A 24586-nucleotide genomic window follows, 5' to 3' on the forward strand; every position below is an offset into this window, starting at 1 on the left:
GCCTGGAGTGAGAGAACATTTAGTGGTCAAACAGGGAGAGAGAGGGCATATGGAGAAGCAGAGGAGCAGATCTCTTGGGTAAGACCTGTGGTGGAGCTCAGTGATGCTGCTTCAAAGCCCCCTTTCACATTTCTCCCCCAAAATCAGCGTCCATCACACTCCCATGATCCCCGCCTCACCACACACTTTTGGCAGTCACATATGGCTTTGAGACAAGGGTGACAAATGAGCCTTTCCTGCAAGTATCAGCTTCTAAAGCTACCTTCGCTCTCTCAAAGCACTGCCTGTCTCATGCTCTTCATCCTCTCAGCTTGGCTCACCTCAGGGAAATGTAATAATTTCATGCTGAAGGAGCTGCTCTGTTGGGCAGGTTGAGGGGAGGAAGAGGAGGGGTAATGTCAGAAATGTCAAGAAGATAAGGGTCAGGTTGCACCACCTATTTATAAGTTTGTTAAAGTCCTTCTTAGGTCGTTGATTTAACTCCTAAAAACGTGTCTCTGTATTTTATTTAGTCCTTTCATGGCATACTACTAGCACGGCATTTTAAAAATTAGACCTATGTTGTGTTATTTTTGCGAAACGTAATGTTAGTGTTACTCTTTGATCATTGATCAAACACCTAGAACTTATCTCTGGGTATCAAAATAACATATTTAGAAGGTTTTTTTTACATGAAAAAAAATTCCATTTAGACTTCTACCTCTACAATATTCAGATCTACTAAGTCATGGCCTCTCGCTCCATGCATCACTCTGTACTCAAGCACTCCAGCTCACTTACAACTCTGTTCAAACGGTGCAAAACTACTCCACACCACAAAATGGCAAAGTTGTAATGTTGGAGTAATTCAGCCACACATATTCAAATCAGAAACCAATTGTGAAATACCATTTGGAAAGCCCACAAGTTGACAGGAGTTTCAAGACAGAAATACTCACTTGTACTTCACTCAAGATATGCTGCCCAGCATTTAAAACACACCATAAAGTGGCACTTTTCACTGGAGAGGGCTTTAAAGTTTGTGTGCAGAGTCCTTCTTTTGTTGTTAGCCACTAGCTAGTTTCTAGCCAGCTAAACTAGAAGACACTTGTAGCAGCTCCAAGCTAAAGACATTGAATGTCACAAAGAAGTCACTGTAGCATCCCAAGCTGCAACAAAACCTTCCACAATCAGCTATACAATGTCTCTGTCCTTTTTAACTGCAGGTATGATTTTGTTCTATTTAAATGTGCAAACAGAGGAGCAAAATGAGATCTAGCTAGCCTAATTATGCTAGCCTAATGACATTTGAATTATTAAAATTTGAGGTACGTTGCATTGTTACTCCACCATGGAATTGGGAGGAGCACCAACTCCTGTCCTTCCTCGGGGATTTAACCACCTTAGTTCTGCTCAAGCGTCGATCCTATTCTTGTCTATATGCTCTCATCTTAACAACACAGACTCTCAATTCAAACATCGAAATCCAAGTTTCTCTAATTCCTGTTACCTGCACTCCAGCTTCCGGGTTCGGGCCCGCTGTCACCGCCCACAAAGTGACGTCAGAGTCGATCCACGGAATACCGTGCTTCCTGCAGCTCCAGCACCTTCTACTGGTGTGACCTTTTTCCTTCAACCTGCAATGTTCCCTCACCTCTGTAGAAAGATACCGGAAGGTAATGACATTAAACTAGTGTATTTCTGTGTTTTTTTAAACTGAACCAGGCAGTACAAAAAGTGTCATTGGTTGCGCTGATATTTCAGTTATGCTCAAGTTCTTGATTCAGAGCAGTCATATTGTAACCATGACGAGTTTAACATACAGGAGCTTTTGGAGTTTATAGAGATAAAACTCGTGTTAGTGTGGTATGGTAAAGTTGATGGACTTGTCATCGGTCCTACTCCTCTGTGCCATCTTTCTTTAATCTTACAGTAGTTAATGCCCATGTACCGACTGAAATAGTATTAGAGATGTTCAGTTAAGGAAAGAAAACGTCAAAGATGCTTTTACACAATGCTGCAGCACCATCCCAGTGCCATCAATTTTAAGTTTAGTGGATGTTCTGACTCTTGTCATTTATTGAAAACTGTTAGCGTACCCCTGGCTGGTGGTGCTTCTGCGTAATTGCGTATTTCAAAAAGACGACCCGTGTTCATGTCTGCTAAGTGCTGCACCACAGAGTTCAATATCTGAGCCTTGCAGTGCAACAGTCAGTAAGTATGACTGCTATTTGTTTATTTACATTGTTTGAAGACACTGTGAGCATCAAGGTGGTGTTTTTTGGCGTTTATTTTACGTTAAGAAACCTTGCTAGCGACGCTAATGCTAATCGCGAGGCTAACCGCTAACACGTCATTAGTTAAGCTGCTACGGCTAGTTATTTTGTTGTGGAACCTCATTTGTGATGTATATGTGTACTTGCATCTCTGTTGCTGTGTTCATGTTATGTTTGACTTCCTGCAAGTGCATTTTTTCCTGTGGAAAAGGGTGTTTATTTGTTGACACTAAAATTATCTTTGTTACGTGATCTGTAGCCTGTGGGTGGAGAGTGTTTACTTATTTTATTTGTTTGTGACATGCACCCTTTTTTGTGTGTTGCAGTTTTACAAAATGTTATAAAGGCCAGAGACTCAGTAAACACGACTCAACCTCAGTCAAGCCTGCTGGGTCTCTCCTTTCTTTGTTCGCTATCTGTCTGGATGTACAGTTCGTATTCTGCCAGGACAGAATAGCGGAAGAGGAACTATATTTTGCTGCAATTAAATTTGTAATTACTTTTTAAATCTGCATCATCATAACTTAGTGAAAATTCGTCAGGTTAATCTCCCCAATTACTCCGCCAAGGAACACGGCAGAGTTATGTGACGATCAGCGTACGTTTGTCCATCTATTTGTCTGTCTGTGCGCAACATTACTCAAAAACAGAACAACAGATCTGGATGAAATTGTCAGAGAGAGTCAGAAATGACACAAGAACCACCTCATTAGATTTTGGCAGTGATGCAGCTTATAGTCTGGATCCACGGATTTGTTAAAGATTTCTATATCATTGCAAGATAGCAGCACGGCGTCACTGTAACCATGACAACAAGTGAACGCTACATCAGCTGCCTGCTGACGATCACATGATTGCAATTCTACTACAAATCCACCTCTGTGGACTTATCGGGACTTATCCATCGGAAATTATACAATGACCGAGCAACCTCGGTGGAGTACTGCTCTCTGAGTGCTTTTCTTGTTATTAATGCCATGGGGTCTTTGCCTTTTATCTGAAGTAGTTGGGTTAACCTCCAAAATCAGTAATACCGAAGGATCTTAGCTATGATATTAAATAGTACCTTGGCGTCTTCGCTGCAACGTCAGTTTATTTGGGTTAATCTCATTATTGATAATACTGTGAGATCTCAGCCTTATAATGTATTATAGTCCTAACCCTTACAATTTTGGTGGTTTAAATCATCAATGTTTCTAATTAAAAATGTAGTTAATTTATTTATAACGTAAATTCACATCATAAATAATTCTATAGGTACTTAGCCCCAATACCCACTGGTACACTTTTTAGGCAATTTGTGTTACCAAAGTAGTCTTTTTTAATTTTAATTTTTTTTTTAATTGGAAGCACTTTGTTGCAGCGGCTGTTGTTTTAAATGCGCTGTTTTAATGATGGTGATTTGACTCAATATCTCTAAATTCCAGCAAAAATGAGTATTTCTGCCTCAGGACCATTTAGATTGAATTAGAGATGTTTTGCAGATGCTGTATTATCTCCACCTGTAGTGAAGTATGACTTTAGGTTTTTTGTTAGGGCGACTTAACTTTGCGACATGAATAATTTCCCAAGCGGTTTCTAGACTTCTCAACTTCACAAATGTGTGAATAAGTTGCTTGTTATCGTATCTTGAGATGAAGGCTCATGATCAGATTTACAGTTAGTCCCTATTGTGCAGGCACTGGAACAGCATAACCTCCTTTTAGAATAACGCGCTAGAATTATCACTCATCTCAGGGTTCTTATCTGATGCTACTCCCTTGACTAATTTTAGGAGTCTTCTTTAACTACTACTGTCGTGCAGATGTTTGGTCAAAGGAGCTCGTAGTCTTTCCTGCTAGCTCTCATTCACCGCTCTGTTAGAAATATGTTCCTGTACCTGCATCAAGATAATTAGTAGAGGAAACAATCATAGTGACAACGAAGCATCTGTCAACATTACTAAGAGTGCTCCCCTGTCACATCTCTGCCTCAGTATTTCCTCCAGCAGCCTGCCTTGCCAACATTCAATGAAATCAGTTGAATCTAAATCTTAATCTGGTTCTATATTTGTTCAACACTTTCACCTCCTGTGCGAAGGAGTTCAAGTATCTCCGGATCTTGTTAATGAGAAATGGGAAAATAGAGCATGAGATGGACAGGTGGCTTGGTGTGGCTTCAGCAGTAAAGCAGATGTTGTATCGAGCCGTCGTGGTGAAGAGGGAGCTGAGCCGCAAGGCCAAGCTCTCGATTTATCAGTCCATCTACGTTCCAGTCCTCACCTATGGTCATGAGCTCTGAGTCGTGACTGAATGAGATTGCGGGTACAAGCGGCTGAAATGAGCTTCCTCCATAGGGTGGCTGGGCTCAGCCTTTGAGACAGGGTGAGAAGCTTGGACATCCAGAGGGAGCTCGGAGTAGAGCTGAAAGGAGCCAGCTGAGGTGGTTTGGACATCTGATTCAGAAGGGAGACTTCCTTTGGAAGTTTTCCGAACACATCCACCTGGGAGGAGACCCCGGGGCTGACTCAGAACTCACTGGAGGGATTATCTATCTCGTCTGGCCTGGGAATGCCTCGGGATCCTCCAGGAAGAGCTGGAAAGTGTTGCTGGTGGGAAGGACATCTGGAACGGCCTACTTTGTTTGCTGCCTCTGTGACCCAGCCCCAGATAAGCGAAAGAAAATGGATGGATGCACTTTCACCTCTTGAATCTAATAAATGTTTTTGTGGGGTCCAGTTAAACTTAAGATGCTGAGACCCTTCAGTTTTTGCCTTGCCTTGGAACTGATATTGTCGTAGGCATCTCCATCTCTTCATCAGTGGAGTGAAGAAGGTCACCCAGAGGGCAATGATAAACGTGTTGCTGTTACACTTGCTTTGGCTTTTTAAGTCCAGGTGTTTTAGTCCATACATACACCTCTTAGAACAGTCATTCTTGTGGCATGGGTTGTTTCTTAGACGTAGGGAGTTCATTTCATATACTGAGAATTTTTTTCCCTTGCATGATCTTACAATATCCGACTTCTCTTCAGATAAGCATCAGCCATCCATTAACATTAGGTTTTAAAAGCTCACTAATACTATAAAGCTTCTCCGATCTTCATTGCCAGTGCTCATATACTTTCTGTACCTTCTCTTGCATGGTTCTGTATCTGGACTAGCTAACCAGTGCAATAGGAGATGAGCCTCTGTTCAACATAGGCTCTGGGAAGGCCATGTCGAGGCCTTGGTTCATTTGCTTCTGCATTTCATGCCATTCTCCAATGGTAGAATATTTCCATTATTGTGTCTTGCTAGATGTTTATCTCCTTGCATTCAGCATGTTGCTGATACCCTGTATCCAGCTGTAAAGGTCATGCACATTTGCATGAATTTAAAAAAAAAATCATACTTGAAGCAACACACAGCCTTATACCCACATAATATATTTCCTTTGTATCAAGTCACTACATTACTGTCCTGCCAGATGTTCATCTGTTTGCATTCAGCCATGATTCCCTGCATTCAGATGAGAATTTCATGTATGCATAATTGAAGTCAAAGGAAATGTGACACACTTGCTGGTACAGATGGGCTAATTTCATTCAGTCACATTTCATTACAAAGTGACTTGTCTAATCTGCTCCCTTTGGGAACACAGGTTTGGGGATTCGTGATCTCAGGGACTGTCTACGCTCTATGCTTACTCAAACTGATCCAGAGCATTACTTGAGCAGAGTCACCAAACACAAATCTGTGTCATTATGGAATACACAGTTGAATTTCACAGTGTCCTGTGTGAATTTCACACTTAAAAGTTTTCAATGAAAATGACCCCTTTTATTTTTCCTTCCTCTAGAACTTGTGAATCTATGAGGTCTCTGCCTCTCCGCGTCACCTTTATTTGTATGCATAGATTAGAATAAATGTCTTCAAAATATATAGTTATGCCATCCTTGCCTAAGTATTAAGTCGTTCAGCCAAATGCTATTTATGAAGCTTTTAAATATTTTAACAATGTTGTATTTTATTGTAAGGTCATTTTATAATTCTTTTCACATTTAAAACCACATATTATCAAATGTTGGTTCTGCTTATCTTATTTACTCTTCATTCTTAATGGGTGATGTATTAACAAGTTAGTGTTGGTTTTGTTGGTTAGCTCAGTTAGATAACACCTGGCAGCTACTGGGTGCAAATAAATAATAACCAGTCTTAATGTAAGAAGTTAGTGTAATATAGCCAGTTTTAATTTAGTTATAAACAAATCTCTACGTAGTAAACTCCTTTAGTAATAGATACTTTTGAACATACAATAAGCTGGTCATATTTAAAATAAATGGGTGTTTTGTATTCCTTATGACCTAATGTTCCTGCCTGTCTGTCCATGTTGTCTGTTTGAAGACAGAAAAAGATTGAGATGGAAGCCCGTGGGATAAAAGGATTTTCGAAGCTCAGGAGTGAATTACAGGACAAAAGGAATGATTGGAAGAGGGAAAAAGGTGAGTCACACATACTGTACATACAAGTCAATGTAAGCTACTGGCACAGGTAGAAAGAGAAAGGTGGAAGAATCAGCAGACGAAAGAGCAGAGAGAGAATAGAGGGATGGAAATGGACGAATGTCTGTTATGTTCCTGAGGGTTAAACTCCAGGGAAATTACTTCATCATGAGACTGCTCCAGAACACTGCAGCCATGTTGACTTTGCATCGGCGGAGCACACACACACACACACACACACACACACACACACACACACACACACACACACACACACCCTCTGCTGAATTGTGGCCAATGGCATCATAGCCTGGACGAATCACTTCCAGATTCAGTGATGTCACCTCTGTCAGGTTCACAGGAGGAGCAGAAAGCACACAAACACACACTCAGAACACCTTTCGACCGGAGGGCAACAGGCCGGTCTGTATTTTTTTTCTTCAATTATGACACAGAGATCGCTTCAAGGCTTTTTATTCCAGCTCCTTTACTGAGCTCAGACAGAAACTATCCTCACATCACTCTGTGGGTACAGCAGAGGACTGACAGACTTAACCTCTTATGGCTAAATGTGATGGAGCTATAGTCCCCGCTGGACTCTAAAGTGGCCCTGATAAGGTTTTAGTAGCCTGCAGAGGTTATTGAAGAGGCTGCTGGAAGGCTGTTGGTTTATATCCCAGGGTGACGGGGAAAATGCAGGGGCAGGAGTGACACTGCTTTTACTCTCTAACTGCTGTTGATGTGCCAATGACCACTGGCCATTTCAACAGACTCATTTGTGGTTGAATATTGACCACGGCTGTGCTGTGAATCTCCCAGATGCTCGATATCAATAAAGACATTAGTGGAAAACAAAGGAGACACTGTATAAATATACTTAGTGAGCACCTAGTGAGTAAACTCTGCTCAAAAACTCATAGATCCATCATAAACCATTAAAACAGTTATAAATAGAGTGTTGTGGTATAGACATTTACTCCTTTATTGGCTTATTACCCTATAACTATAATCCAGTAATCAGTATGTTCTTCTAAAAATGTACTTGTGCTCTAAGGGTTATTACATTTTGCCTTTCTGTAACACAATTGTAATCTCTTCATGGTAATTATAATGATTAGCGCTATTAGAAGACAGTAACAAACTAATAAAAAGTTTTTGTTAGTAGGTACTGACAAAAAGACAGTACAGTAGGTCCTTGGTTTATGATGTCCTCGACCTACAGTGTTTCGTGGTTTTGTCACCATCGTGCGGGAACTAGTTGGCGAGTGAGCGGACGAATACATTGTCATGCGGTGCTATATGAGGATGACGGCTTTGGTCACATTCACCATTTGTTCTCCACATTGGATTGTGTTATATTTGCTTTCGTTTGTGTGTTTGTTTTTTTTGGAAGCTTTTTGCCCATCAAGTGTAAGTCAGACTCTTCTGATGGCAGTGCTTCAAAGAAAGGAAAGCCATCTCCATGGAAGTGAAATTAGATTGCTAAGGAATTGTTCTCTGTTTTAAACTGTACAGTGTTTTTATGTCCTAGATTTTGATTTTACCACTGTGTGAGCGTAGGGGAGTGAAATAGGTACTTATGTACATATGTGAGTTCCGACTTGCGCTGAAAATTGCATTGTGTCTCGCTGTAGGAATGGAATTCTGACGTGAGTTGAGACCCCCCTGTATTTGAATGGTCATTATGACAAATACATAGTATTTTGCAGCTTGAAAGGATTTGATCTGAATCTTAACCCTGAGCACCCTGTGGCCATATTATGTTTTTTTGCAGAAACTTGGGAGACGTTTTATTGCACCCCAAACCTTTGTTTATGTTCAGACTGTAAGAGTCGCCCCACAGAACCTCTTTCACGTTACTGTTTTCGTGGGAGAAATCAAGTACCATACCCTAACTGCTGTGTGAGTCTCAATGCTGATTGGTTAAACTCAAAGAAGACAAACACCGATTGGTTAAATCCAGAGAGGACAACAAATTTTTCTGCCCTCTTGATGTCTTCTTCGGGTAGCAGTCTTCTCCTCGCTAACGTCACGTAAAATTCACCCTACAGGCTACCATAACAAGCTTCCATTGTTCTATTTCCTGCATGCTCATAATACTAGAATTAGGTCTGGTTACTATTTGTTTTTGTTGTGGTTTACTCGGACACAGAGAGGCTGCAAGGGTTGATTACAGGGCATTTCCTGTAAGCGTTAGCGCCACCTTATACCTGCCTCGAGTTCCTGCAGTGGAAAGCCGCCTATTGTTGGTGTTGTAGTGTTATGTGTGAGATGTTTATGTGTGTGTATTTAATGGAAGGGGAGAGTTGGAGGATTTAAGAGTAAGCTGCCACAATTGCTGACCTCCCCAGCGCCACCCCTGTTTCTCACCATGTCAGAGTTCACCATGCTGGAAAGAAGACAAATGTGACGTGATATACGGAGGAACCGATAGCCTGTGTGGATGTATGTGTGTGTCTGATTGTCTGGAAGGACTTTCCTGTGTTTCAGAAGTCTAAAAATCCCTGGTCAGGATGTAGTTATGGAGCGCTAATTTGAGAGCTGTCTGATTGCGGGCTTTCTGTGGGCCCCTACCAAACACACACACACATAGACACACACTCTTTATCAGTCATTAATCTATCAGGTGTCATTAACAGGGGAGGATGGGCTGATTGGAACCAGAGGGAGACAGAATGATGTCACACAAACACACTTTGCTGCCAGAGCTCTCATGTGTCTCCACATCTTTCATCCACATCAACGCCACACACACAGTGTACATGTGACTGACATATAGACAGATAAAAGTGCAAAAGCAGGCCTGCGAGGGAAACACTTATTCATGCTGCTTCAGTCCTCTCCAACATCTGAGGCACGGCAAATGAGCTCCTATAAAAACCCGTCAGTTTAGAGTCTGAATGAAAAGCTGTGACTACAACAATAACGGGAAAGATAAATGTGTATCTATAGTGAGTGATCCTGTGTGAAGAAGGAAGAATTCTCCCACTACAATGGACTGTATGCCCACAACATACACTTTTAACACACAGCTTAACACTATAGCTATCTTTGGAGGACGTGCTATTGTTCAGCACTGACAGTAATCCTTTAAAGAGGTGCTGTGTTTCCAGGCTGAGAATGGATCTCTTTATTAACACTGACGGAGGCTCATTATCTATAAATACAGGCGGGAGCCACTAATAAATCATTTCTCATGGCCCTGATAGAGCACTAACCACAAGGCATTAAGGCATCGTGAAAGCAAACCACACGTTGGCAGGCGAGCCCTTGTGAGTGTTGTGTGTCTGTGTGTATGTGTGAGCTACACCATGCTTTGGCAGGCAGGATGATGGGGCAAGAACTGGGCTTTTGATTGAAATAGCATGTTGCCTTTTGAGTTCCCGTTTCGGCAGCCTTTAAATTATAGTGTCTCTGCAGGGCTGCAGAGAGTCTTTTCGGGTGGGAATAAAGTCAGAAAAGAGAATATGTTTTTCAATATATGTGAGGACATTTTGGATGAACACATGTTGAATGGCTCAGATTTTTCTTCTGGATTTTAGCTTCATTGACATAGTAGCAGGATTAATTAGTCTTTTTGGCTTCCATGTCAGTGTCGAAGCCTTATTTGTGAATTTTCATGCCCGCAGGTGTTGTGTCACAGAGTATAAATGGTGATGACATTCAGTGAAATTACAAGGGGGGTTGCAAGTTAGGTTCCAGCAGCTGCCACTGGTCCTTGCAAGTTTCAACCAAGGGATTTACAAAATTGTGTACTATGCTTTTTTAACATAGACTGTATAATTTATTAAAGATGGACATGGCCACTGTGACGTCACCCAATAATTTGTGGACTATCGTTTCAAGGCCTTGAGTTTGGAATTTGCCCATCACCATCTTGGCCTTCTAAAACCAGATGAGTACTGTGTCCACACCCTAAAACATCATCAATTTTACTCTAAATGGGACTAAAGTTTACTAAATGAACATCGTGTTTTATTGAAGGAGGCTTGAAAGTAACAACTGACACCACAAACCCAATAAGAACGTTTTTATTGAGGTCACAAACCAAGTGAGAATTTGGGTCATGTTCTCATAGACTTCTATACAGTCTGACTTATTTTAACAACCAAAGGAGTCGCCCCCTGCTGGCCATTAGAAAGGATGCTGGTTTAAAGCACTTCTACACTGACTTGTAATTTCAATTTTATATACAGTTCATGGTTTCTATACATTTACTTTATTTCCTTACTTACTCATCAGGTGGATGAAAACATGACTCCAGATAAAGGGGAACATTTCTTTGGAAATGATGGATGTGCAAATAAGCAACTGTTCACCAAGAAGTTTGCCATATCAGCTTGTGTGTGCTGACTGCGTAAACAGTGTAAATTGGTCATAGTAGCATCAGAAAGTGCAGAATATCCTACAAAGATGACAGTTTTTTGGTGGTAAATGTCAAATCAAACTTTTAAATTATCATCAACTCCCATGAAAAGACCAAAAACAAAAAAATTGATCCTGCAAACATCCAAAGTCTGAACTTTGTTCCTTCATTACGAATAATCCGGCTGATATGATTTAGAATTAGACAGCTAATCTCTGTGTATAAACCATGTGTGGTGCATTATCATGGGTTTTGGTTTTAAGCATTATAACTAGAGTTAACGAAGAGCTGGGACGAGCTGCTGTCATCCGTAGAAGGTCGAAGAGTTTCTCTGGAGAAAGAACGCTGGAACAAAAAGACATCTTTTGCTACATTGATTTTTTTCTCCCCAAATGGAAATATCATCTTCCCATTTAAACACATTGCCTTCATGTACAGTATGACCCACTGTTCTTTAGCCTAAACAGACACATTTTCATCTTTGTGACTTTTGGCTGAAAAGCAGAATTCTTGCGAGATTAACAGTATTACCTCTATTGTCATTCTTTGCTCAGTCTGTCCTGTCTATCCCAGCTAACTCGAGCCAGGCCAGACCAGCCAAACTCTGACAGTTTAACCTCCCTCAGAGGTCAGTCCTGTTCTTATGGCAGCACAGTCTCCTGCTTCGGCTCAGGACAGCCCTGTATAACCAATCATTGCACTATCCAGGCTTGTTCTGAAGAGATGTGGGAATGAAAGGTCCGATTAGAGCCTGCTGGAAGTATTCAGCGTACAGTCTCCACCCCGCCTGGCCCATCACCCCAGCCGGCGGCCCCTTCTAACCAGCCCCTCTCCCCTCAGCCCTGTGCTGCTCAGAGCTGTGATTGGCATGTGAATTACAGTGTGTGGTGATGATAATAAGAGTGCTAACCGGGGCCAGGCCTGTGTCTCCCAGCCAGCAGCCAATCCCAGCTGGCACAGCCTGAAAGACGACCGCTGCCACCATCTGAAGAGGCAAATAAAAATGACAAGCTAACTGTTAAAGAACTGCTGATTTTTCACATGTTGTTTTAAAAGCTTTTGTGACAATGCCAGTTTTTTTCCCCCCACTATTTCTCTCTTTTCTCCACAATTTTCACTCTTCTTCTGCCCCCCCTCACCAACCACATCCAGATATGTGAAACCCCTCATTTATCAGAGAAATCTAAAAATATTTCCCCTCCGCTGTGGTGCGGTTTTGATCAAAAATATTTGTGTTCAGAGTGATTGTGTTCAGCGGGACAAAAACAGATAAAGACGTGTGACTGTGGGGTCCTTCAACAACCTTCCACCACATGCACGCAAAACGATGGATTTCCCCTCAATAATTACTACTTCCCCTTACCATAAATGTTAACAACACCAAAAGAAGCCCTCAACACATATCAAACTCCTGCTTAAGTCTGCTAACAATCCAGAAGTGTGTTTTTGTTGGAGCATTGCTCACCTTTATGCTTTATTTTATCCAAATAGTCCAAAATCATGTGCTAGTTACACATTATGGTATTAGGAAATTACACACCAACACCCTGCGGATTAGTTTTCCACCCCTTGACATCCTTCTGGGAAGAAGAATTCTCATTCCCAGAGCTGTATTCCAAATCCCAACACCCCAGAGCCCCGTGGATCCCGGTGCCCTGTTCAATCAGATTCCTGCTTGGCAGAAATGCCCGTCTGGGACGTCCGAGACGGAGAGAAGACGCTCCACGGAGATCCTCACATGCACAGTCTGACTCTCATTATCAATTACGTCTGTTTTTGTTTCTTTTTACCGCAGCCATTAACCACATGGTTACTGGCAATGTGAGAGAAAGCGAGAGAGAGGGGAAGAGAGAGAGACTGGGAGAGAGAGAAAAGGCAATTTTCATCAAAAAGAATTAGCTATCCAAACAAGTGAGATGAATGTGCCGTAGAGTCAGCTTCACAGTTGGCCTCATGAAAGCATTGTGGACAGATGAAGATCTATATGTGTTTAATAGGAAGAGGGTGAGTAGCAAGGGATAACTCAAGGCTTAGGATGAGAAAAGAGGGAGGGAGAGGGAGAAGATAATTCACAACACACTTGTGGTGAGAGGAGGAGGCTGCATCTTGGCAGGGATGTTGCTCTCCTCCACTGTTTTTTCTCCTGCCCTCATCCCTTGTTACCCACCCGACCAGGCAGGAGCAGAAGGAGCCAGTAAAGGCTGGATGCCGTGGCACATGAGCCATTAAATCTTCCTACACTGTGGGCAGGGGGAAGGCGGTAGTACCAGGCCTCATGCCCAGGATCCCCTGACGCTGCCAGCCAGAGACCTATAGAGCACAGAGGAAAAAGAAAAGAGACTCGGACACACTGTTATGTGACCACTGCAACACTCTTCTACTTGATTCACAGCAAAAAAGATAAAAACAGACTCGTAGTTTGCTGCCTCTCTTAGCTTCTAACTAAGAGCAGAAAATGAGCAAATATTTTTATGCATTTTAAGGCTGACTTTTTTACTCCAACAAGGAACAGCGGAGTTATGTGACGATCGGCGCACGTTTGTCTGTCTGTCCATCTGTCTGTTAGTAACATTACTCAAAAATGGATTAACGGATTTAGATGAAATTTTCAGGGAAGGTCAGAAATGACACAAGGACCAAGTGATTAGATTTTGGCACTGATGTGGCTTATAGTATGGATCCACAGATTTGGTAAAGATTGCTTTATCATTGTGAGATAGCGGCACAGCATCACTGTAACTATGATGACAAGTGAACACTACGTCAGCTGCCTGCTGATGATCACATGATTCTACAAATCAACCGCTGCAGACTTATCAGGACTTATCCATTAGGAAAAATACATGGAACAATTTATTAAATTGTGGGGGTGTTTCTGAGTCCCATCAATTCCCTCCGCCTGCTACATATTTAGGTCACACGATTTAGTGTCTGTACAGAACATACACATGCATAACACACGCATGTACTCAGCGGAAAGTCATTTTGTTTGTGGGTACACCTATATTAAATGGCAACATTCTATGGTGCCGTGATTGCCGCTACAAATTTTTTCAAGATTTCATCCATCGGAAATGATACGACTGAGCAGCCTTGGCGGAGTACTGCACTCTCTGAGTGCTTTTCTTGTTTGATATTTTAATACTAATGACTTCTTGTACTGAATTGCACCAGCAAATATACTTTGCTACAAATGTTATAGTTTGCCTGAACATTACTAATTAATGTAACTGCTACGTCTGGAAAGATAACATATTGTTTTTTCTACTCTTTACACCCTTTAAATTCTCTCTTTAGCAAATCTAGCATGACTAAACAGTATTAGTGGTTGTGTTTGCCCTCATAGCACATGATTAACTTGTGGTCTTGTGTAATTGATGAAAAAGAGGCTTGAAGTTTTACTTTTAACAAACAGAATATTATGGAAATTTTAGAAATAAATGAACAATACTACTTGATTACCTCCTAAATATTTCAATTTAGGAGGCTGGGGTGGGTGAATGGGTCAAACACAAGAATTCACCCAGGAATCTGGGGTTTGTGTCTCATGTGAAAACATGTCAGTATTGTTTATTACTTTTTAAGGTACATCAACTTGTCATAACCAGTGCAGTCTTTTAGCATTTAAATTAAAATTACTAAAGTTTTCATTACACATTAGTTGTAATTGTTAATAATTCAAGGCAACTTCCCTCAGTTTTTTAAAGTAAATTCAACACATATGTGCTTCCAGTGTATTACTTTATAGAGCACTTAGCCATCCTGCATCTATATACTTGTCTAAAATGCTGTTCATGTATGAACCAGTAAAGTCTTTCACGGCTTCTGGAACGAGTCCTTAAGTTGTTCTGAAATGAACAAAAACATTTGGTGAGGCAGCTTTTTGCCTTTCATGCTCCAAGTCATTGGAACAGACTGCCAGAGGATCTGAGAGCAGCTGTGTTGATATCTTCAAAGGCCAAGGCTGGCAATATTCAGTATTTTTGAAATGTCAACAAATCCAATGTAAAATTAACTCCAACAGTGCTTTTGTCTGCCTCTCTGTCAGCTCCAGATCTGTTCCAATACTTCCTTCTGACAATGTAAATCTAAAATAAAAAAGGTCAGAAATTTCCCAAAACAGGTGACTTGAGCAAATGTGACATAAATAGTGCTAAAATAATGTGAATTAATGATTTGGGTGGGATTTCTTGCAGCTGATGTGGTGCAGGATGTTCCATGTGGTTTTGACTTAAAATAAATCACAGTGACGTTCTTCTTTGTAATGAAGAAGTGTATCAGCTGGTGCATCTATGAGGACAGGAAGAGGTTACATCAGGCTTAGGATACACAAGCAACCCTTGTTAGCAGATCAGTTGATCTATTGTGGCTTTTTCTATTAGAGCTTTATTTAGTTGTATCTAAAGACTTTAGATACAACTAAAGTGTAAATCTCTTTTGGCTCCTTTTCTTTCTGTTTTGTTTTATTCTCTTTTTAATGTCTTTCAGTCTTTTATCTTGATTTTTTTGTTCACATTTTTGTTACTATTTCCTCAGCAATCCTTAAAGCGGTTGGATTCACACTAACTTGTATCACAAATAACAGGACTCCTTTGCTGTTATTTGTGATACAAGTTAGTGCAAATGTTAAACAGGTGAGACTTTCCTATTTCTCATCCAGACATCAAGACAGCAATCAAATGAAATCATAAAGCAAATTTCTCTCATTGACAGCAAATCTGAGGAGAGTATTTGGATTCATTTCAACAAGTCAAGCGGCAGCTATGTTGGCAGACACAGTCCACTAACTCCTATAGGCAGAGAAGGATGCGATCGGTATCTTCTGTCAGAGCTGCTAAAGAAGCAGAAGCGCCGAAGAGACTTTGTTCCTGGGGATCCCTGCAGGGACTCGACAGCCTGAGAGACGCCGTGGACCTCCGACAGCCGAGCTTTACCCCCCGAGAGAGGGACAAGACGGAGGTTATGAGTAGCAGATGTGACACACACACACTCGTACATAAACACATCATGGAGCTGATGACATGTCGGGGTCAGAGGAATTTGTCACTCTGTAATTGGTCGCGTTGTGAAAAGCTTTGACTGGTTGCCTTTGATCTGTTCCTGCTCCTCTGTCTTCCTAGTCATCGTTCTTCACATTTTCAGCAACAACATCAGTAAATAACAAACAGCTCAACACCTGAGCTATTAGGGTTGTTACTAATTGCTGATTAAAAATATAGTAAAACCCAAAAATACTATTAACAACTACACAACAGTGTACAAAAATTATTTCAATTTGATTGCATTGCTATCAAATGTATTCTCCTAATTTAGACATATTTCAATGTAGTTAGATGGCATAAAATGGTTAAGTTCTAGTCATGACTCTTTATCTCCATAGACCTGCGAAAGCGGTCAAATGGGAAATTTACTTTTAATGACAACCGCAATGTTATTGAAGACGGAACCATGGTAATTTTGTGGAATAAATGATATGACACTATTAGCTCCTAAATACGTCATTCCAGAATTGGAAGACATTTTACATCCCACCCATTAAATTTCAAAAAATCCATGTACAAAATACTAAAATATGCAGTTGTTGTCTAAATTTTCTTGTCCCGAGACCAAATCTAAAAAAACTAGGAAAAAAGAATGTTTGAAAATATTTTTAAAAATACCAAATAAGTCTGGAGTTCCCCCCAAAATGCAATTTTTCTCTTGTCCCACCCCTCTGATGACCAAATTGAATCTCAAATAAAACTGTTAAAATTAGATTTCAATCTCCTTTTTTGGTATTATTATTTTCATTCATGTCTCTGGTAATTGTGGGATTTTTTTTTTAATCAATGTAATATTTTAATAATTATTATTCGTGGATAGTGTGTCCCACAACAACCCTGTTAGCATAACCTTTTTAGCTGGTAGAAGAAGAAGAAAAAAACAGTGAATCACATGAAACGCTGGAATTAATATCAGTTTTCCTAAAGAATGGGTACTTTTTTCTTTCCTTTTTTCCTTCAGTAACTTTGTCCTCTTGGTAACAGCTAGTTAAATATCTAGCTTCTACTCCTGAGAAAAAGGTAACATTAGCATGGATTAGCAACCATTCCTGAGATTAGGGTTAGCAAACATCACATAAAAACTGGAATAAAAATGCTAGCATTGATGATTAAGCTGAGCCAATCAAGCCTTTGATAGTTTATTACCTATTATTGATGAATATGGAGCAGAAAACTGTAAAAAAGAAGGTTTATTTTTCAATCATTTTGAAGCCCAAATGTTTTCCAATTCTGGAATGACCCAAATATTTCAGTCTTATTTCTGAGAAATCATGCTTTTATGTCAATTCGGTATGGCAGCAAAGGGAGAAATTTGCATTTTAGGGCTTTCTGCCAGAAAGGCTTGGCTTTATGAAGTTAGGTGAGGTCCATAAGGACAAGGTTTAGGTGGATAAATGTGTCAAGGCAGAAGAAGAAGGTCCTGCATGTCAGAAAATGTACTGTACATTAGCTGTAGTCCCTGTTTGTGCTACCAGGTGGAGCCTCTTACTGTTTAATAGGACGGAAGACTGAAGTTCATTTGCTGTTTAACTCTGTAGTGACCAGAGGAGATGGTTTCATGTTTAGCTAGCAAGGGCCCCCATGACAGAGACTTTTGTCACAGTTAATGCCCTCCAGTCAGTTAATGAAGACAAGTCTGATGTTACTAGGACAATGTTTATGTCGCTGAATGGTTAAATGTCAATGACTTCTAAATAAATGTCCACGATACTTCATAAATTAGAATGATTAGCAATTATTGATTGATCATGCAGGTATTAGTTAAGCAAATTGTTTAAAAATTTGCATCCGTAGTAACTATAAAACCAACTTTAGAAACAATTAGCTTATCATTGTCTTACCAGAGTATGGGTGTGTGTGTGTGTGTGTGTGTGTGTGTGTGTGTGTGTGTGTGTGTGTGTGTGTGTGTGTGTGTGTGTGTGTGTGTGTGTGTGTGTGTGTGTGTGTGTGTGTGTGTGTGTGTGTTTTCCAGGTGAGCTTTCATTCACGTCCAACACAGAGAACTCACATCCCATTAGTGCCACAATACACTAAGTGTGCACAGCGTTCAAACACTCTCCAAAAGTCACAGCAAACTGGTGGTGGAAGTTTGACGTCTGGCAGCGAGCGGGCATCCGCTCCAGCAGCTCATGCCCAGAATAACCCTCATACACACTTACACAACAACAACAACACACACACACACACACACACACACACACACACACACTAACTGCTCAGCATCAGGATCCAACTTAAAACAAACCATCAGGGGGCCCGTCACATCCATTCAGCACTGAGCTGCAGACAGACAGGCCTGTTTATAAACACACATGCACAGATACATTTAAAGTTGTGAGCGTGTGCACATATACAGTAGAGACAGATGCCTCACATGGCTGCACTGCTGGTCGTGATTACTCTTTGGGCAATGGCCTGCAGCTCCAAACACACACACTTTCAGCTGCACCAAGCCACAGTGAAAAACAAATGACACAGAATAAATAAAGCATCTGTACTGAAAAAGAGAAAAATACCAAATTAAATAAAGGGGGAGGAAGATAGATTTAGCTAAACTTAACTTGCGTTAGAGTTTTATTTGGGTACATTCAAGACCTTCCATACCAACAGGCTTCATTGGCAAACCAATTATTCGCAAATGATTATCAATCAGGCTACAAATCAACAGCATGCCAGCGAGCCTGAAGGCGCAAAATGATGGGAAAGCCTAATTGCAAGCTGGTCATCAAACTTCCGCATTAATGGAAACCTGAGGCCTCCTCTAAATTGGATTTGAGTCTCTTGTTTCCGCCAAACGGCCGTATTGTGCTTAATAAGAGGAAACATGTGTGCCAAGTATCCCTGAATGGGACAAACGCAGATTTGCACTGGATTACGAATCAGAAAGCAACGAGAAGGAGCTTCCTGTTGTGCTTAGCAAAGCCAGGCGAGGTGATCACAGGCCTGCACGCCCGTCATCACTCCACTGACATCTCATAATCCCATGAGGAAGATTTATGAGCTGACTGCTGAAGACAGAATGGAAAAGCAATCGCTCAGGGAAACTACACAGGCTATTTCTATCAGTTTTCCGCGTTTTATTGTAATGAAAGGCAGCAGCAGCGGGACCTTTACGCGCACAGCCAGCTTTGCGCATTTTCCTTTAGCAGGACGCAGCGTTTCAGATGCACTTTGTGACAGTTTTCAAAGAGAAGTTTGGACAGAATAAACACGGATCCAGGCCGCAGTCCTAAAACAGGTTATGATGACAGAGAGCATGTGATTCCGGTTGGTCATAGTTCTCCATTTCCCGGCTGTTGTCAGAGATTTCCATCACCAACCAAACCAACCGTGCCGTAAACACAGCCCTCATTTGTTTTCTCCTCACAGCAATTATAGCATGTGATTAAAAAACATTTTAAATAGAGCCTTCGCTGACTTGTATTTGTGTAAAGCGGATCTATTTCATGTCGAGCAGTAATGTAATAATCCCGAGCTGTCATTACAGCCCAGTTTTCCCCTGTGCGCCAAACTCCATCTGATCTCCGCATTTATGAGAACCAGACTGGCGCACACCCTCACCGGGTACCACAACAGAAAAGGAAGAAGGAGGGGGAAAAAAATCTCACTTCTGTACCGGAGAACCGGGAGACAAGAGAGGGCTCTAAGGAAAGCCTCCAAATTAATATAGGAAATGTTAGCTTCAACAGAAATGCAGAGAGTTTCACGGAGATATTTTACCTTCCAGATGGTCCGAATTAACAGACTTAAATATTTATGCCTCGACTCCACTTCCAATACTCTAAAAAAGTCACTTTATTTATCTGTCGGCTCTCTAAATGGAGGGAAGCAACTTGGAAAACAACTGAAAGGCTTGTTTCTGTTTAAAAATGTTGCCTCAAGGAAAGATGTCTAACAAAATCCCATTGAACACGTTCTAGACATAACCATAACAGGCCAACGGATCACTTTTAAATCGCTGTTTCTTGGCCTAATTCTCTGACATTTTATTTCTGACGATTTCTTGGACTTTCACAAGATTGCTAAAGGGTACAAACCTTATTAGCATGATACTCCTGAATTTGCCAAATTTATCTCAGCAAGACAGTGGCGCGTAAAGATGCTCCTCCTGGTTGTCCTGGATACTCCGTGAACACTGCAAGAAATACCCCTCATTTATTAAGTCTCATTAGTTTGTTCCAACTTGGAGGAAATGATTTTTAACACTTTTCATTTAAAATGACCTTGATTTAATTGCGAATTGAATCAGGTGTCGACTGTTGGTGCAGTCGATAACTAATCTGCCTTATTTTGTTGTTTTTTTCAGTATTGACATGTTTAAAAACAACCACTTTAGGCAGAAAAGTAATTATTTTTTCACTTTGGTCGTGGAACATTTTTGCCTTAGGGTCAAAAAATCCGATTTGAAGATCGAGATTAGAGCAAAGATGATATTTTTTGCAGCGCAGGCCCGTGCGGAGGAATGCGCGCTGCACTCTGCCCTCCCTCTCCCGTGACGCCCAGAGGGGAACCAGAGAAACAAGCCTTCAGTGAGACAGAAAGGGAAGGGGAGACGTTGAAACGGATAACGGGGGGAGAGAGGGAAATATCGTAGTGAGAAGAGGCGTGCCAATAATCAGGACTTTTGGATGAGGGCGCGCGTCTCGGCGAACACATGGGAACGCACCGGATCAATTACGCAGCGTCACGGAGCCGCTTTGAGAGAAGAGGGGCGCCCTGAGGTGCTGCTGCTGGTTTTTATTCTCCCCCGTCTTGGTCTGACTGAGCCGGGACACCGAACCCTGTGCGGGACCAAGTCAAAGTTCAGGCAGATATACGGCTCGTAGAGACAGTGTCTTTCGGCAGAATGCAGGGCCTGAGCTCCCGGGCTCACGCCTTTTCGGTGGAGGCGCTGGTCGGGAAACCCTGCAAGAGGATGAAAGTGTCGGAGGGACTCGAGTCAAGTTCTGCTGGAGACACGAGCGGAGACAGGAGCATCTTCACCGGTGAGACACAAGGACACGGATGTTGAATTTTCAGTAGCATCTGTCTGCTTTTGGTTCCAAGGATTTTACGCACAGTTTGGAACAGTAAAACGCACAAAAGTTTTTCATCTTCAGGCCACATTAATTTCTATGTTATTTTCACAACTTTAATAAATTTAGTTAAAAGCCCAAATGATGATAATATCAAAACTACTTTAGAGGATAAAGGTTTGCAAATATTAAACACCACAAAAACGTTTTCATAAAACAATAGTCCGTTATAAATAAAGTGTCGTCAAAAATAAAAATAAAAAAATCACCAATGTCAAAGCTAAATCTTTATAAACAACACAAGCGAAATTTTCTCAGCATCTCTCTCTTTTTCTATTTATTTATTTTTTCTTTTGCATTTTTCAGGGCAGCACAAATATCCCAACAGTCAGCTGAAGAGCGCAGGTTCAGCAGCGGGGAGGCCGGAGGACTCCCGTGACCCACAGAGACACACTGTCAGATCAAGGACCGAACCCTCGGACCAGGCCTGCGAGGAGAACAAGCCGAAGGAGAGCGACTGCCGGCCGGACAGAGAGGTCCGAGTAGAGCTGCAGGGCTCCGAGCTGTGGAAGAGATTCTACGAGATCGGCACCGAGATGATCATCACTAAAGCTGGCAGGTAGAAAGACCGAGAAAAAGACAGATTTTACTGGGATCTGCAGCTGTTATTGTGAAGGAATGTGGCCTTTTACTGGATTTATGCATCATGCACTGTAGATTTGTTTTGGCCTGCACCTTACAGGTTGAAAGGAGAAACAATCTGCAAGATATTGTTTGGTCTGTATGAGCTGATTTATTATTATTATTTTATGAGACAGTTTAACTTAGAAAAATCAAAGTTTCTTATGAGATCAGGGTTATGAGGAGCAGTCTGAAAGAAAAAAATGAACTAAAACTCGGTGTAGTTGCGTAAAAATACGGGCAGGGCCTATATTCTGCATCAGGGGCCTGACTGTTTAAACAGGGATCACCTATCTGCTTTTTATTTAAATTAATGCTCCTTTTATCTGTTCTGATTCAGTGTTAGAGATGTCTGTTATAAATTAAATCCAAAGTAGGGTGGTCTTTATCAGTGTGTGATATGATATTTACATGAACTGTTCTGCGGTCACAGGTGCGTCTTTATCAAGTGTAAAAAGGCTTTAAAGGCGCTGCAGCCAATCAGAGGGGAGCAGAAGAACTGCCAGTTTTACAACACTTTCTAAGCAAATGAACTGGGAGTTATCGAGGCTACTTAACAATAACTGAAAGCGTCATATTTACCTTTTTCTTGGTAAACATGCAGAAATATATCATTTCACCATGTGGGAATCCTGGCTCTTATTTTGAATAAACCGAAAAATGCGGAAAGAATAAAACAAATTCTTACATTTGATGGAACTGAATTTTAAACATTTACAAGAAAACCTGTTCGATGTGGCACAGGGCTGCCAGCTGCATGAGGAAACCTTGTGACATGGAGATATTCCCGGGTGTAGATCGATTAAATTAACTTGATGTTTCGGTTTCAAAGACATTCATTTACGGTCAGCTGCAGCCTTGTGCGTCCTCCTCTGTTCCTCCAGAAATGAGTTATTAGGACATAACTACTTGCTGAAATCTCGGTTCCGTTTATTCAATTACCGAGAACACAAGCTATAAATCTCGGCAGTGAAGATGCCCTCAAGGCCCCTCGAGGTTCCTGAACGTTCCTCTGAACTTGGCGGATACAGGCAGGAACGTTTTTTTTGCCTGGTCTAGTTTTGTGCCATAATATAATTGGAAATCCATGACATCTCTGCCTGTTTCAAAAAGATTTCAGAACTATTTTCTTATTTCTAATTGTAAAAAAAATTGTTCTGCGCTTCTTCTTCTCTCTTTTCTTCAGGAGAATGTTTCCCTCTGTGCGCGTAAAAGTGCGCAACCTAGACCCTTGCCAGCAGTATTACATTGCAATGGACGTCATGCCGGTGGACTCCAAACGCTACAGGTGCGAGTTTATTCAATTATTCCAACGTACATTATTCCATCTACCCGTTTTCTTACACGTATCCCCACCCCTCCTCAGGTATGTGTACCACAGCTCGCAGTGGATGGTGGCTGGAAACACGGACCACTCCTGCATCTCCCCGCGCCTCTACGTGCATCCAGACTCGCCGTGCGCAGGAGAGACGTGGATGCGGCAGGTCATCAGCTTTGACCGGGTCAAACTCACCAACAACGAGATGGACGACAAGGGACATGTAGGTAACAGATGAGCTGCTTCCTCTTTCTCTGTGCTAAAAATAATGGTTCAAAATAATATGATAGATAGATAGATAGATAGATAGATAGATAGATAGATAGATAGATAGATAGATAGATAGATAGATAGATAGATAGATTATAAATCCCCTTGGGGAAATGCAAAGTATCCAATATCTCACAAAAGTTGGGAAACGATTATGTAAAGTGCTGGTAGAAGAAATAAAGTGCATAAGTCTTTCTTATAGAAAAAATCAAGTGTATAAATCTTGCTGCTAAAAGAAATAAGATGCAAAACTCATGCTGGTAGAAGACCAAGTTAAGGTGCAAGAAAAAAACAGATGGTGCTGGTACAATAAAAAATAGAATATTAAGCAGTGTAAATACTGTGCAACAAATATAATAATAATAATAATAATAATAATAATAATAATAATAATAATAATAATAATAATAATAATAATAATGATGATGATAATGATAATAATAATAGGCATATAAAATGGGTGCTTGGATCCCAGGATGTGTTGTTTATTTTTCCATGTATCCTTGACTTATATTTAAAATGTAATTTTCTTTATATTTAGAATAGAATAGAATACATACTTATTGATCCTAACAAGGAAATTATTTGTAACAGCCGCATTTGATATACAGACAACCCACAAACCTGACAAACACCAACACAAAAGTCAAAATATTTATCTAATAGTCATATATCTATATAGGTTATATATATATATATATATATATATATATATATATATATATATATATATATATATATATATATATATATATATATATATATATAAAAGTTATGTTAAAACATATGCACAGCATATACTCATAAGTTAAAAATATGAATTACTAAGACTTACTGAGAATTGAAAAGTCTGATTGCAGCAGGTAGGAAAGACTTCCTGTTGTGCTCAGATCTACACTGAGGAGGAATTAATCTATGACTGAAGGTGCTCTCTAAGTACCTCCAGATTGTGTACTGGGTGAGAAGCATTGTCCACAGTCTTTTCTAAGTGTTGCTGCTGGTGTCGGTTAGCACAGCACCAGAATCTGCTTCAGTCCTCCTTAAATCACTCTAATACACACCTTGAAGGTCTGTTGAGTTAAAGCTAGAAAGAGGAAGGAATTACAATTCCTGTCTTGGCTCCAAAACTTCCTGTGAAGAATCAGTGATGTACAGATGTGGTGACCATTGAAGCCCTA

General features: G+C 40.8%; 1 protein-coding gene across 2 annotated transcripts in view; it reads left to right on the plus strand.

Moving 5' to 3' along the window:
* Window positions 1–1536: 1536 nt before the first annotated feature.
* The window catches only part of tbx22 (T-box transcription factor 22), a 33777-nt gene continuing 10727 nt past the window's right edge, over window positions 1537–24586 (plus strand). The window contains exons 1-5 of one of the 2 annotated variants that reach the window (XM_023272274.3): window positions 1537–1655; window positions 6619–6716; window positions 21506–21758; window positions 23007–23108; window positions 23187–23361. In XM_023272274.3, the coding sequence (XP_023128042.2) occupies window positions 6635–6716; window positions 21506–21758; window positions 23007–23108; window positions 23187–23361 (612 nt within the window). In that variant the 5' untranslated portion in view covers window positions 1537–1655; window positions 6619–6634. Of the gene's footprint in view, window positions 1656–6618; window positions 6717–20574; window positions 21110–21505; window positions 21759–23006; window positions 23109–23186; window positions 23362–24586 lie in introns of those variants that run through there. The other variant, XM_035949058.2, reaches the window with a different exon arrangement.

Source organism: Amphiprion ocellaris, chromosome 13, assembly GCF_022539595.1.
Source record: "Amphiprion ocellaris isolate individual 3 ecotype Okinawa chromosome 13, ASM2253959v1, whole genome shotgun sequence".
In the NCBI taxonomy this organism is placed as follows: domain Eukaryota; kingdom Metazoa; phylum Chordata; class Actinopteri; family Pomacentridae; genus Amphiprion; species Amphiprion ocellaris.